The sequence below is a fragment of the Chiloscyllium plagiosum genome, unplaced genomic scaffold (assembly GCF_037043375.1).
Source record: "Chiloscyllium plagiosum isolate Xiang-an unplaced genomic scaffold, Cpla_swu_hap1 HiC_scaffold_33, whole genome shotgun sequence".
NCBI lineage: Eukaryota > Metazoa > Chordata > Chondrichthyes > Orectolobiformes > Hemiscylliidae > Chiloscyllium > Chiloscyllium plagiosum.
Window position 1 is genome coordinate 7,006,310 of NW_028270171.1, and position 13,586 is coordinate 7,019,895.

Consider the following 13,586-nt stretch of genomic DNA (forward strand, 5'->3'; position numbering starts at 1 on the left):
CTTCACTATTCCTACTCACTATCACCTAGACAACTCTAGAACTGAGCCTCTCTCCCACAAGCTCTTGTATTTATCCTCCAGGGCCACCCTGCACCCAACCAGGGAATGATGTTAATGATGATGATTGACAATCCCTGATAGCCAATCAGGAATCTTCATCTATCCGGACACCAATGAACAGAGGAGAGAGGTCTGTGGGGGTGGAACCGAGACCCCAAGCCAATCAGAGATTGAGAAAATAGAAAGCGTTTGATGGAATAGGCTTGATGATTTTGATCCCATTGACACTCTTCAAGTCTGAAAATCTCTGGAAGTTTAATACTCTCAAAATATTTCTTACTTTCTTCTGAACAGCTTTTCAGAACCTGGTCAGGTTTGTTACTCGAGAGGAGCTGTGAAGCTGATACAGTACCCTAAACAAATTCAATTACCTGGAGGGAATTTATAGACCAGCCATTGGACAGAGAAATGGACATGTGAGACTGAGAGGGAGTGACCGTGACTGTACCCAGTGCCACCCACAGACTGGTCCCCCATTGGCTGCAGTGGGGTCGGGGACAGGCTCGATGGAGCAGCTGGTCTTTTCCTGCCCATCTGTGCTGTTTGTTCAATGATCCTTTTCTGGTCGACTTTCAGTCTGGGTGAGGACTATTTGAATCTGTATGAAGTGTTGTGACTCAGATGTTTTCCACCTCTTTGATTCAGACACAATGGGGGACCATTTAGCCTATTTTGTTTTTGCTAGCGTTTTCAAATTAGTCCCACTCCTATTGGTTTTTCCAATAACGCTGCCATTTACTTCCTGTCATTCTGTCTCCAAATCCCTCTTTAACGTTTTCAAGGCATCTGCTTCCATTATCCTGTCTTGACAGTGCATTCCCAATTGTAACAACTCACTACCTAAAAATAACTTTAGTCTCTCTCTCTGGCCTTGCATTGGTATTATAGCACGGTGGCTCAGTAGTCAGTGCTGCTGCCTCACCGCACCAGGCACCCAGGTTCAATTTCACTCTTGGGTGACTCTTTGTGGGAGTTTGCATATTCTCCCTGTGTCTGTGTGGGTTTCCTCCAGGTGCTCCAGTTTCTTCCCACAGTCCAAAGATGTGCAGGATAGGGTGGATTGGCCATGGGTAATTGTCCAAGGATATGCAGGCGAGGTGGATTAGCCATGGCAAATTAGGAGAGTTACAGAGACGGGGTCGGGGGTCCAGTTGGGATGCTGTTTGGAGAGTTGTACAGACCAGACTAGTCGAATGGCTTCTTTCTGCACTGTAGGAATTCTACCTTTCTCTAAGATCCCAAGTGTTGATGTCTGGGTTTATGAGAGGAGTGGTTCTTGCCTGGGGCAGCACGGTAGCTCTGTGGTTAGCACTGCTGTCTCACAACACCAGGGACCCAGGTTTGATTCTAGCCTCAGGCAACTGTCTGTGTGATGTTTCCACATTTTCACCGTATCTGCATGGGTTTCCTCCATGTGCTCTGGTTTCCTCCCAAAATTCAAAGATGTGCAGGTTAGGGTGGATTGGCCAAGCTAAATTGCCCATAGCATATAGGCTAAATGCATTAGTCAGTGGATTTGTTCAGCCGAAAGGCCTGTTTCCATGTGGTAGGGATTTTATGATTCTAGATGAATATGTGGTTTCCATGGAGTAAACTCTGGTTTAGATGGAAAGATAAGGCTAAGATTCAAATCGGAAACAACTGCTAATGTTGCAGATACAACTTTCTTAGGAGAGATGCCACTAATGGGCACAGTTGACCCACCTGAATAGACAGCGTATCTGGGTATGGACAACTATCTTTGTTGAAAAGACGCAGGGAGTGTCGAGTGGTCATAAAGGGCTTTGTCCAAGTGCATGGACATCACATGGTTACTCAAAAGCCTCTGCAGTGGACATCAAAGACTTTGATCATGGTCTGTTTGGACTTTTCATAGGTACACCAAATTCAGCACCTGCCTTTAGGGAGCAGGAGTGGTTTTGGGTTGAAAAATGTTCATCATTTTTTCTATTTGAGGGTCATGAGATGCAAAGATTATGACTCAAATGATTGAAGATTAATTTTCTTTTTGTAACAGCCAGATCTCAACTAAGTTCCCCAAGTTCACTACTAAATATCAGAAATTCAGTCAGAGCAAAGAAAGGTTACATCATTGAGAAGGCGATTACTAGTGATCCATCAGGATTGAAATGGATGTTTCATTTGCATTTTACACCGAACAAATTTATGTAGGAGTTGCTGCTATTAAGTTTTATAAACTGATGGAACCAGCCTGTCAAATGAACTACTCCATTCAATTGACACGAAGTCATTTACTTTTAGTGGGCCCACATCAATTCCAATCCTGGGGAGGGAGAGAGAGAGGCGCTCAACTGTTTGATCACTTTAAAGCTCAGATATGCAGAGCCAACCCCAATAAAAGTACACTCCACATTGCCTTCCATATGGAAAGAGCTGCCACGAGAGCGTGCTCAGTAAAACATGGAGGTCACAGAATATTCCAGAATTTGAGACTGCTTGTCATTTAAACTTTGCTCAAATGCTACCAGAATTCTAAGAGGAGTGTAAAGGGTTTAAGTGAGCACAACCAGGCTAGTTGATTTTTAAAGCCATTGGAATTTAAGTAAAACATTAAAAATATTTTGCAATGTAACAGTTTGGGCCAAAATGGTGTTCACAAACATTTGTTGAACTTTAAATCAAGTTCACAGGAGCTGTTTTGTCTGGCAGTGCTGTTGGAAAAGACGAGATAGTCAATTTTTCTTAACACTGGATGCTAGAAATCTGAAAATGAAAGAGTTGGAAAACCCAATAAGTCAACTGACTCAAATCCTTTGACTTTGTCCCTTATTTTACAGACAGTAGCCATTTGTATGTATTAAGGCCTCCTCTTGCACCCTGATGTATCCCTGCTTCAAAAGCAGGAGGCCCTGAACAACTCTGTCCTGAGGAGTGCACCTTTACACAGATTGATTTCTAAACTTCATTGGAGTTTATTGATTTTCCTTAAAACACACTTCTGACTGAAGTTAGGCACATGGCCCCACTGTCAAACTTTAGTTGGGCAAAAAAAGGTACAATATGATAATACAAGCTGTTACAGTACCTCCAACTATTGACAGTGCAATGCACAAAAGATCATGCAAATATTGAGTTTGTCCATGTTATTTGTGGGAATGACAATCACTCAAAACATTTGGCTGGTCTGGTGCAATAGACAGGATTCCAGAACTAATACATTTACAAAACCATGAGAGTCCACTCAAACTGTTTATTGTCTGCTAGTAACTGACAAACAGAACCTCAACTAGTGACAAGTATGCTAGTTGTACTAGTACAAAAACACCACAAACTCATTCACTGCAGTCAGTTCAGTCACTCTCCCCCAGGGAGAGCCTGTCAAACAGGTACTGTCCCAGGCCATTCTCAGGGGCTCCCAGTCTCTTCAGGTTGGTGATGTGATCTCCCAGCTTCTTGATCATCTTCACTTGCTCATCCAAGTAGTGCCTCTCCAGGAAGTCACACAACTGGAAGGCAAAATACAGCAATGACAAAATTATTAAGAATGCTAGACCTCAGTCACAACACCTGTTCTATGTAACCCCCACAAAAGGAGAGTCATTAGCTGCAGGAATCCCAAGGCACTAAGTCATTGCAACTTCCCCAATTAGAAGGAACTCACATGAGGGTCAGTGTGGCCAGAGGAGAGTTTGTGCAGATCCAGCAGACTCTGGTTCACATCCTTCTCTATCTGCAGAGCTCTCTGCATTGCCTCCAGACCATTGCCCCACTCATCCTGCTCTGGCTTCTGGAGGGAAAGGAAAGTATTTAAAGTCAGTCATGAAATATCAACAGTGGGGTGGTGTCAAAGCAATGATCTGTGCAAAGTAGGAGGTAGTATAGTGGGAGGCGAATAACAATTCAAGGCAATTATACCAGTCTTCCAGCCAACTCTGACCAGATTAAAGATGGAACCTCATTGGGGACAACAGGTTTCAAAACACATGGAATAGATAACTGATTTCTAGAAGAGTTTTATAAAATAGCTTTGTTCTCAAACTCAATCCCATTTCTTTTTGGCTTCAGCCACCATTAATAGAAGCTCATTCCTTAGAAAGGCATGAAAAGGTACCTTGACATCCTGCAGGAGGACTCTGCCTCCACGTTTATTCTGGAATTCCATCAGTTTCTCAGCGTGTTCCCGTTCCTCATGGGACTGCTCCTTGAAGAACTCAGCAAAGTGACGCAGGGCAACACCATCCCGGTCAAAGTAAGGGGACTGGGGATAATTTCAAATTAATTAGTGCCAGATTTCCTTCTCACTTAGGAAGTCGAATCTTGACTAAGAAGGCTTCTTTTTTTAAAAAGAGTGTAAAATTCACACTTTACCCCTCCATTAGTTGGGCTTTGGAACCCTCATTTCACATCAGCGACTTCTATATCAATCAAAGATCAACAAACTTATTAGGGAGGAAAAGTTTTTAAAGAATAGAAACCCTGCTGTATTCTGGAGATTTAGCAAGTTATTTTTTTAAAAAATGGTCAAAACAGATTGATCTGGCTATGTCCTTGCTGCACATGCATTGGCATTTTGGGATCCTATGTATTAGAGAACAGTAAGAAAACAAGTTATTGCTTTTTTGAAAAAAAGTCTTAGGATGAGGACATCACTGGCTAGATGATTTATTACCCATTTCTAATTATCCAGAAGACAATTTAGGAGTCAACCACATGGCTGTGGGTCTGAAGTCACATGGTAGGCCAGACCAGGTAAGGATGGCAGTTTCCTTCCTTAAAAGGGACAGTTAACAAAGTGGACCTTAATAATAGATTCATGATCATTGGATCCTTAATTCTAGATTTTAATTAAATTCAAACACCACCATCTGCCATGGTATAAGTTGAAACCAAACCCCAAGAACATTGGAGTCTCTTGATTAATAGAAGACCATTAGGCCACCATCTCACTTGCCATGTGCATGAAGACACCTGAAGGGACATAAATTTAGTCTTAAACCAATTAGACAGGAAGAGAGATCTTGAATCAACAGCATTTTTGGATTTTTTTAAGCCATGGATTTTGTCACAGACAAGTTTACCAGAACCTTACACTTCTAGTCAGTCAGCCCACCAAGTGAACTTGCCACAATGATTTGACCAGGTCCATACTCAGGATCTGCAAACTCAGGGAGTTAGTGTTCATTTTAGATACTTTGCTAGTCAGCTTTAGAGAGACATTATTACATATCTGAACCAAAAGTCCCACCTACTCCAGAATTGAGTTATTTCCATATGCAATAGGGAAAAAGCAGTTGTTCTAACAGGGTCTACTAATTTATAACACCATACCAAACACTTACTGTTTGAGGATTCAGTCCTAAACCCAACCTTTCAACAAAACAGAGCTTAAATTCAATTTACTGAAATCAGACTTTTCAGAACACAGTCATAGGAATAGGACCTCACCATGGAGAGGTAAACATAGGAGGATTAGAGCTCCAGGTTGATCTGCTTATTAACAGCATCCTCACAGTCCTTGTGGTAGTTCTGACACACTTGGGAGGCCATCTTCACTATTTCAAGTCACTATCGCCTCAACAACTCGAGAACTGAGCCTCTCTCCCACAAGCTCTTATATTTATCATCCTGCGACACCATGCACCCAACCAGGGAATGATGTCACCAGTGATTGACAATCATGACAGCCAATCAGGAATCACTCATGCATCCAGGAACCAATGAATGAGGATATGAGCTTGAGCTTTCCTCATTCGTGAAGAAGGGCTCATGCCCGAAACGTTGTTTCTCCTCTCCTTGGATGCTGCCTGACCTGGTGCGCTTTTCCAGCACACATTTTCAGCTCTGATCTCCAGCATCTGCAGTCCTCGCTTTCTCCACTATCAGAGATCCCCTTTGACACAGATAGTGGGCAACATCTCACCCTTCTCTTTTTGGGGTTTTGGTCGATTGTCCTTGCTGAGGTGATACCTGAGAAGTGACATCCCCAGCAACATTTGACAGTCTCAGTGGGATCTATACATTTGTAAGATTTTGGATTTGGGGATTACAGATACCTAAGGTCAGCTGTTGAGGATTTGTAAGTAGTTTTAAGATAATTTATTCAGTTTATAGAAACAGTTTAGACATGTGAGATAATGGAGAGTTTTACTGATCCCAGAGAATGGATAAATGGATGCAACCAACTCTACAGCATTAGATAGTAGGAGTGACCGTCTTTCAGCGTTTACTGATGGTAAGGCTCCTTTTCTTTGTTGTTTTATTCCCAGGTCAGCTGAGACACCAGGAAGATTTTGTTCCTCTCCTTGGCAAATTCTTAACTCCCCTCACCCCTCCTCCACAGACCATAGACCATAAAACCATTAGGTCTCTGGGTTGGAGTAGACAGTTCAGTCCCTTGAACCTGTTCCACTGTTCTATAAGATCACAGCAGATCCAATGTTCCTCCCATCTACTTTCTGCCCTTTCCCCCTAACCCTTGATTCCTCAACTCCTCAAGAATGGGCGGCACGGTGGCACAGTGGTTAGCACTGCTGCCTCACAGCGCCAGAGACCGGGTTCAGTTCCCACCTCAGGCGACTGACTGTGTGGAGTTTGCACGTTCTCCCAGTGTCTGCGTGGGTTTCCTCCGGGTGCTCCGGTTTCCTCCCACAGTCCAAAGATGTGCAGGTCAAGTGAATTGGCTATGCTAAATTGCCCGTAGTGTTAGTTAAGGGGCAAATGTAGGGTATGGGTGGGTTGCGCTTCAGCAGGTCGGTGTAGACTTGTTGGGCCGAAGGGCCTGTTTCCACACTGTAAAGTAATCTAATCTAATCTAATCTAATCTAACTCGGCTTTAAATATATGCAAGGCATTCCAAGCTGTCTGTGGCAAGGCATTCCAAAGACCCACAACCCTCTGAGGGAAGGAATTCCTCCTCATCCGAGTCTTCGATGAGGGTCCCTTTACCCTGAGATTGTGGCAGCGATGGGTCCTTTCCTTAGTGGCTGTAATCTATGTTCCCTGCCACTGCATGGATCTCTGAGATTCATGTTCAGCAGTGACCTCTGGAACCGATGTCACTGCGTCCAACTGCTGATTTCCACCTCAAGCCAGTTTCAGTTATTTTTCTAATCAAACCAATGGTGATGCTGTGACACACCTCTGGAGCAGGTGAGACTTGAACCCAGGTCTCCTGGCTCAGAGGTAGGGACACCACCACTGTGCATCAAGAACACGGACCCATTTAGTGGCTGCGCATTTACCTTGCGTCAACCATCGGTTTGAACCCTTGCCCCCAGTGAGTATTGGGCAGCTACCAAGCCAGCAGAATGGTCATCTCCCATGGTGCCCATCACTGGAGGTCAGCTCTTGATGTCACATTGAGGGTCATCTCTTGACCCTTTCTAAACACTCACATGGATAATCAAAAATATAATGGTGGTGAAAGCAGCCATTTTGCCCATCATGCATGTACTAGCCTTCCAAATGAGCATTTTGACTTGGCATTATCCAGCCTTTTCCCTATCACTCTGTACTTTATTCCCATTGAAATAATCCAATTCCCTCTTGAATAGCTCAGTTAAACCTATCTCCACAAAGCTGATGATCAAAATGTATTGTTTGTTTAATAGCCTAAATATTGTATTCTCATGTCAATAGGAGTCGGAATTTAGGACCGTGGCATAGGCGATGGGGGTGAAAGTTAAAGGTATCCTCTGCTAATTGAGATGGAGAGGAGCATAAAGTACTTTGCTCAAAGGATTGGGTGTTTTTGAAATTCCTGCACTGGAGATGTGTAGATACCAAGTTAGACTTCTGTAACACTGGTCTAGATGGACTTTTTAGTTACACAGAACTTCAAGGCTATAGAAGGAGATGGAAAAGTTGAGTTGAAGCCCAAAGTCAGCCATTATTGTACTTAACAGGCAAAGCGGTCAAAGGTCAGAGGCTGGGAATCCTGTAGCCAGTATCTTACCTCCTGACGGTCTTACCTCCTACTCGGTCCACCATCTGCAAGGCACAAGTCAGGATGTGATGGAATACTGACTTGCCTGGATAGGTGCAGCACCAAACACCACAAGCAGCTTGACACCATCCAGGAATGCAGCCACATCCACTCCCTCCACCACTGACACTCAGTAGAAGTGTACACCATCTACACAATGCACTTTGGAAATTCAAACACCTTTAACAGTCTCTTCCAAACCCACAAGCACTTCATCTGGAAGGAAGAATGCAGCAGATACATGGGACACCACTTCCTGCAAGGTTTCTCCCCCCCGCCCCCAAGCCACTCACCATCCGGACTTGTAATTACATGTTGTTGGATCAGAGTACCTGGAAGCCCTTCCCTCTGGGTAATGTGGACACACACTCAGCCATTCAAGGTGGCATCACATCACCAGGGGATGGATAGTAAATACTGTCCCAGTCAATAATGCTCACATCCAGGTGAGCTGAGTAACAGTGACAGGTTGTATGGTTTACTCACTTACTGTCTTAAATAGTGACTAATACCATATTAAATGCAAACCACATTAAATGAAGTTTATTGTACACTACAACAACCATTACACTTCCAATTGCAGCAAGCTAATAGGATTATGGTAGCAAATCCAAAATTCACTTGGAAACAGTGATTAATTTCAAAAAGCCATCAGCCAATGTGGTCTATAAACTGATAAATTGCATGGAAGTTGTTAGAAAAAAAAAGCACTTAAACTATTGTCCCCAGGAAATCATGAACAGTTTGAGGCAACAAGGAAAAATAGTTACTGGAAGTATTTTGCTGGAGTATTATGTCCCAGTTATTTCCTCAAGTTCATTCCAGAGAGATTTTCAGACAGTTAAAGCCGGTGGAGAAGTGCTGTTGTTGTAGTGTCACTGGATTAGTATCCTGAAGGGTTAATGCTCAGACCATGGATTCAAATCTCACCATGGCAGCTGGAGGGATTTAAATCACTAATGAATGATGTTGACCATGTAATTATGTTGAACTAAAATTTGGAACATTATTCTTGGGTGATTTGCCTGGGATGCAAAGGCATAGTTATTGCTAGTGGGACCCTGGTGCTCAGACTTTTCAATTCAAGTTAAAACAAATATGGTTTTAGTTATTCCCTGTTAGTGTCAAACTATACATAGAGCATCTGGCAGTTTTTTGTACTACAATCTCTGCTGTTGAGCATTTGAATGGAGTGTTGCAAAATTGGGCCTCTACCCAATGTTAGACAAGGCAGCTGTAAAACCAAGCTTTGGAAAGTTAGTAAGCCAAAGTCCAATATTGAACAGTTTATTTTGCCAGAGTCTAATACATTTCACAATAAAGAGCCCAGACTTCAGCCCTGGTACAATTTAAGCAAACCACATTTCTTTCTTCCTCCACAAATGATAGACAACATACTATTTTAGTATAGTACCAAACTAAACTTGCTCCCTGCAGTCCATTCAGTCGCTCTCCCCCAGGGTGAGCCTGTCAAACAGGTACTCTCCCAGGCCATTCTCAGGGGCTCCCAGTCTCTTCAGGTTGGTGATGTGATCTCCCAGCTTCTTGATCATCTTCACTTGCTCATCCAAGTAGTGCCTCTCCAGGAAGTCACACAGCTGGAAGGAAGTTTCCAAAGGACCAAAATTAACCCTTGAATTGGAATTTAATTCTTGACCAGAAGAAGACATTATCTAACGTAAACATTTCCTTTAATGAACTACTAAATCCTTAGAGGGGAATGCTAGGATTGTGTAAAAACATTCAGCACTTATCTGCCCATTCTCTCCAAATCCCTATACCTCCAGGTATTGGGACAGTTCATAGAACATAGAACATAGAAGAATACAGCGCAGTACAGGCCCTTGGGCCCTCGATGTTGCGCCGATCCAAGCCCACCTAAACTACACTAACCCACTATCCTCCATATACCTATCCAATGCCCTCTTAAATGCCCATAAAGAGGGAGAGTCCACCACTGTTACTGGCAGGGCATTCCATGAACTAACGACTCGCTGAGTGAAGAACCTACCCCTAACATCAGTCCTATATCTACCCCCCCTTAATTTAAAGCTATGCCCCCTTGTAATACCCGACTCAATACGCGGGAAAAGGTTCATACTGTCGACCCTATCTAACCCCCTAATCATCTTGTACACCTCAATCAAGTCACCCCTAAACCTTCTTTTCTCTAGTGAAAACAGCCCCAAGTGCCTCAGTCTTTCCTCATACGATTTTCCTTCCATACCAGGCAACATCCTGGTAAACCTCCTCTGCACCCGTTCCAATGCCTCCACATCCTTCCTATAGTATGGCGACCAAAACTGCACACAATATTCCAGATGCGGCCGTACCAGAGTCTTATACAACTGCATCATGACCTCAGGACTCCGGAACTCAATTCCTCTACCAATAAAAGCCAGTACGCCATATGCCTTCCTCACCGCACTATTTACCTGGGTGGCAACTTTCAGAGATCTGTGTACATGGACACCAAGATCCCTCTGCTCATCCACACTACCAAGCATCCGACCATTAGCCCAGTACCCCATCTTTTTGTTATTCTTCCCAAAGTGAATCACCTCGCACTTAGCTACATTGAATTCCATCTGCCACCTTTCTGCCCAGCTCTGCAGCTTCTCTATATCCTGCTGTAACCTGCCACATGCTTCCTCACTGTCAACAACTCCTCCGACTTTCGTATCATCCGCAAACTTGCTCACCCAACCTTCTAACCCCTCTTCCAGGTCATTTATAAAAATGACAAACAGCAATGGTCCCAAAACAGATCCTTGCGGAACACCGCTAGTGACGGCACTCCATGAAGAAACTTTGCCATCAACTACTACCCTCTGTCTTCTTCCATCCAGCCAATTCCTAATCCAAACCTCCAACTCACCCTCAATGCCATATCTCCGTATTTTCTGCAGTAGCCTACCATGGGGAACCTTATCAAACGCCTTACTAAAATCCATATATACCACATCTACCGCTTTCCCCTCATCAACCTCCTTCGTCACCTTTTCAAAGAATTCAATAAGGTTTGTGAGGCACGACTTGCCCTTCACAAAACCATGCTGACTATCCTTGATCACATTATTCCTATCTAGATGTGCATAAATCCTATCCCTTACAATTCTCTCTAAATTAGCATCAATTAAAGACAGAAAAGCAACATCTTCCAATAATTGTGCCCAAAACACCATTCAATCATGGAGAGCTCACATGAGGGTCCGTGTGGCCAGAGGAGAGTTTGTGCAGATCCAGCAGACTCTGGTTCACATCCTTCTCCATCTGCAGAGCTCTCTGCATTGCCTCCAGACCATTGCCCCACTCATCCTGCTCTGGCTTCTGGAAGAGGAAAGGAAAAGTTCAGGTACAACATGCAAAAGCATCAGGAGGGTTCCTGTCAAAGCAATGATCCATGCAAGATAAGAGGCAGGATAGAGTAGTGAACAACAATTCAAGCCAGTCATACCAATCTCCTAGCCAACTCCAAATGGATCAAAATTGAATCTCACTGAAGACAAGACACAAAACACATGGAGTGAATAGCCAATTCTAGAATAGTTTTTGTAAAGTGCTTGTTCTCAAATTCAATCCCATTTCCTTTTGGCCTCAGCCACTACTAATAGAAGCTCATTTCTCAGAAGGGAATGAAAGAGATACCTTGACATCCTGCAGGAGGACTCGGCCTCCACGTTGATTCTGGAATGCCATCAGTTTCTCAGCGTGTTCCCGTTCCTCATGGGACTGCTCCTTGAAGAACTCAGCAAAGTGACGCAGGGCAACATCATCCCGGTCAAAGTAAGAGGACTGACAAGAGAATTGAATTTTAAAACATGATTTTAGACTCTAGTCAAAAATTCTTCCATCCTCATTAAGCTTTGTGGGTGGCTCAGTGCTAGCACTGCTGCCTCACAGCGCCAGAGACCTGGGTTCAATTCCCGCCTCAGGCGACTGACTGTGTCGAGTTTGCACGTTCTCCCCGTGTCTGCGTGGGTTTCCTCCGGTGCTCCAGTTTCCTCCCACAGTCCAAAGATGTGCAGGTCAGGTGAATTGGCCATGCTAAATTGCCCGTAGTGTTAGGTAAGGGGTAAATGTAGGGGTATGGGTGGGTTGCGCTTCGGCAGGTCGGTGTGGACTAGTTGGGCCAAAGGGCCTGTTTCCACACTGTAATGTAATCTAATCTAAATTTATTCCAATTTGACAGCTACAAATTTGCTATTAGTTTCATCAATCCCAAACATGGGCTGCAACTCATTAAGCATGAGCAGCTAGCAAAAAGTGAATTATATTGAGTTCATAAGTTTAGTTTGATGCATAGAATTTTCAAAGTTAAGCAAGAGCCTGGAGGTTCTTGGATATTTAAACACTATCATTTCTAATGGGATATGTTCTGGAGTTTTTAAAATCATGAACCCTGGACAAATAAGCAATTCAATAATTTCAATCAGTGTGAAGAGCATTAGTTACTACGGGAAGCTTCCCACTTATGAAGTTAATTGATTTGCAGAGTGATAATTATTAGCCATGAAAATTGGGACAATTTGATGCAGTAGATACCAAGTGTAATACTCACCCACCTATATGGGTAAAGAAAACTCTCCATTCTTACACCATGTAGTCAGAGATTCTAGGTTTTAACCTCATATCCCAATGATGTATTAATGGCAAGTGAGCGCTTTAGTTTTTTTAAAAAAAATAACTAGAATCCCATTAAGGATGGGGCTTTAACTAACATTAAAAAGTACTCCACTATAACATACTCTTCAGCAAACCCATGCAGCAGCTGTCTTTTTTTCCCCGGTACCTTCTGATCAGAGATATTAGACAGGTAGGAATTGAACCCAGACCAATTTCAGAGACAGGGACACAGACTGCTCCACAAGAGTGCTCTTTAAACAGGTTTCATGTTAAGCTGCTCCAGAGTAGCTGTTAAAACTGATCCTCAGGCAGTTAACATGGCAAAGAGAAAGCATTCACTACTCAAACATTACTCCCAGATTCCACACCCAACACACAAGAACATAGTCATTTCTTTGAAACTGAGAAATTCTAACTTTTGAAAGAAAACTACAATCTCAGGATCACAAGCCTCACCACGGAGAGGTAAACATAGGAGGAATAGAGCTCCAGGTTGATCTGCTTGTTAACAGCATCCTCACAGTCCTTGTGGTAGTTCTGACACACTTGGGAGGCCATCTTCACTATACCTGCTCACTATCACCCAGACAACTCTAGAACTGAGCCTCTCTCTCTCTCACAAGCTCTTATGTTTATCCTCCTGGGGCACCCTGCACTCAAATGGGGAATGACATCACCAATGATGATTGACAATCCATAACAGCCAATCAGGAATCTCTATCAATCCAGGCACCAGTGAAAAAGGAGGGAGGGCTGTGGGGCCAGTACTGAGACCCAGATCCAATCAGAGATTGGGAATACAGAGAGGTTTGGACAATTAGTCTTGATTATACAAGCGTGTTTGAAGTGATGGATCTTCAATACACTGCAAACTAACTGGTTGCTTGCTGTTTAATATGTGATGCAGTGGTAGTGTCCAGACCTCTGGTTCTGAAGACTCCAGGTTCAGATTTCC

General features: G+C 43.4%; 1 protein-coding gene and 1 pseudogene across 1 annotated transcript; both read right to left on the minus strand.

Annotated features, from left to right (window-relative positions):
• Nucleotides 1-3,371: 3,371 nt before the first annotated feature.
• Nucleotides 3,372-5,568, minus strand: LOC148141194 (ferritin heavy chain, oocyte isoform-like; annotated as a pseudogene).
• A 3,879-nt stretch (nt 5,569-9,447) lies between these two features.
• LOC148141195 (ferritin heavy chain, oocyte isoform-like) lies at nt 9,448-13,189 on the minus strand. Its single transcript, XM_087978082.1, has 4 exons — nt 13,088-13,189; nt 11,654-11,800; nt 11,210-11,335; nt 9,448-9,603 (listed from the first exon to the last, which is right to left on the minus strand). The coding sequence occupies exons 1-4, from the start codon at nt 13,187-13,189 to the stop codon at nt 9,448-9,450; spliced, it is 531 nt and encodes a 176-aa protein (XP_087834208.1).
• Nucleotides 13,190-13,586: the final 397 nt, after the last annotated feature.

Bases quoted from the DNA above. Each gene is read 5' to 3' on its own strand.
- LOC148141195 (XM_087978082.1), bottom strand. From the start codon at position 13,189: ATGGCCTCCCAAGTGTGTCAGAACTACCACAAGGACTGTGAGGATGCT. The intron at 11,336-11,653 runs GTATCTCTTTCA...TTCCTCTTCCAG, and splicing joins TCCTCCTGCAGGATGTCAAG to AAGCCAGAGCAGGATGAGTG. The intron at 9,604-11,209 runs GTGAGCTCTCCA...ACTTCCTTCCAG, and splicing joins CTGGCCACACGGACCCTCAT to CTGTGTGACTTCCTGGAGAG.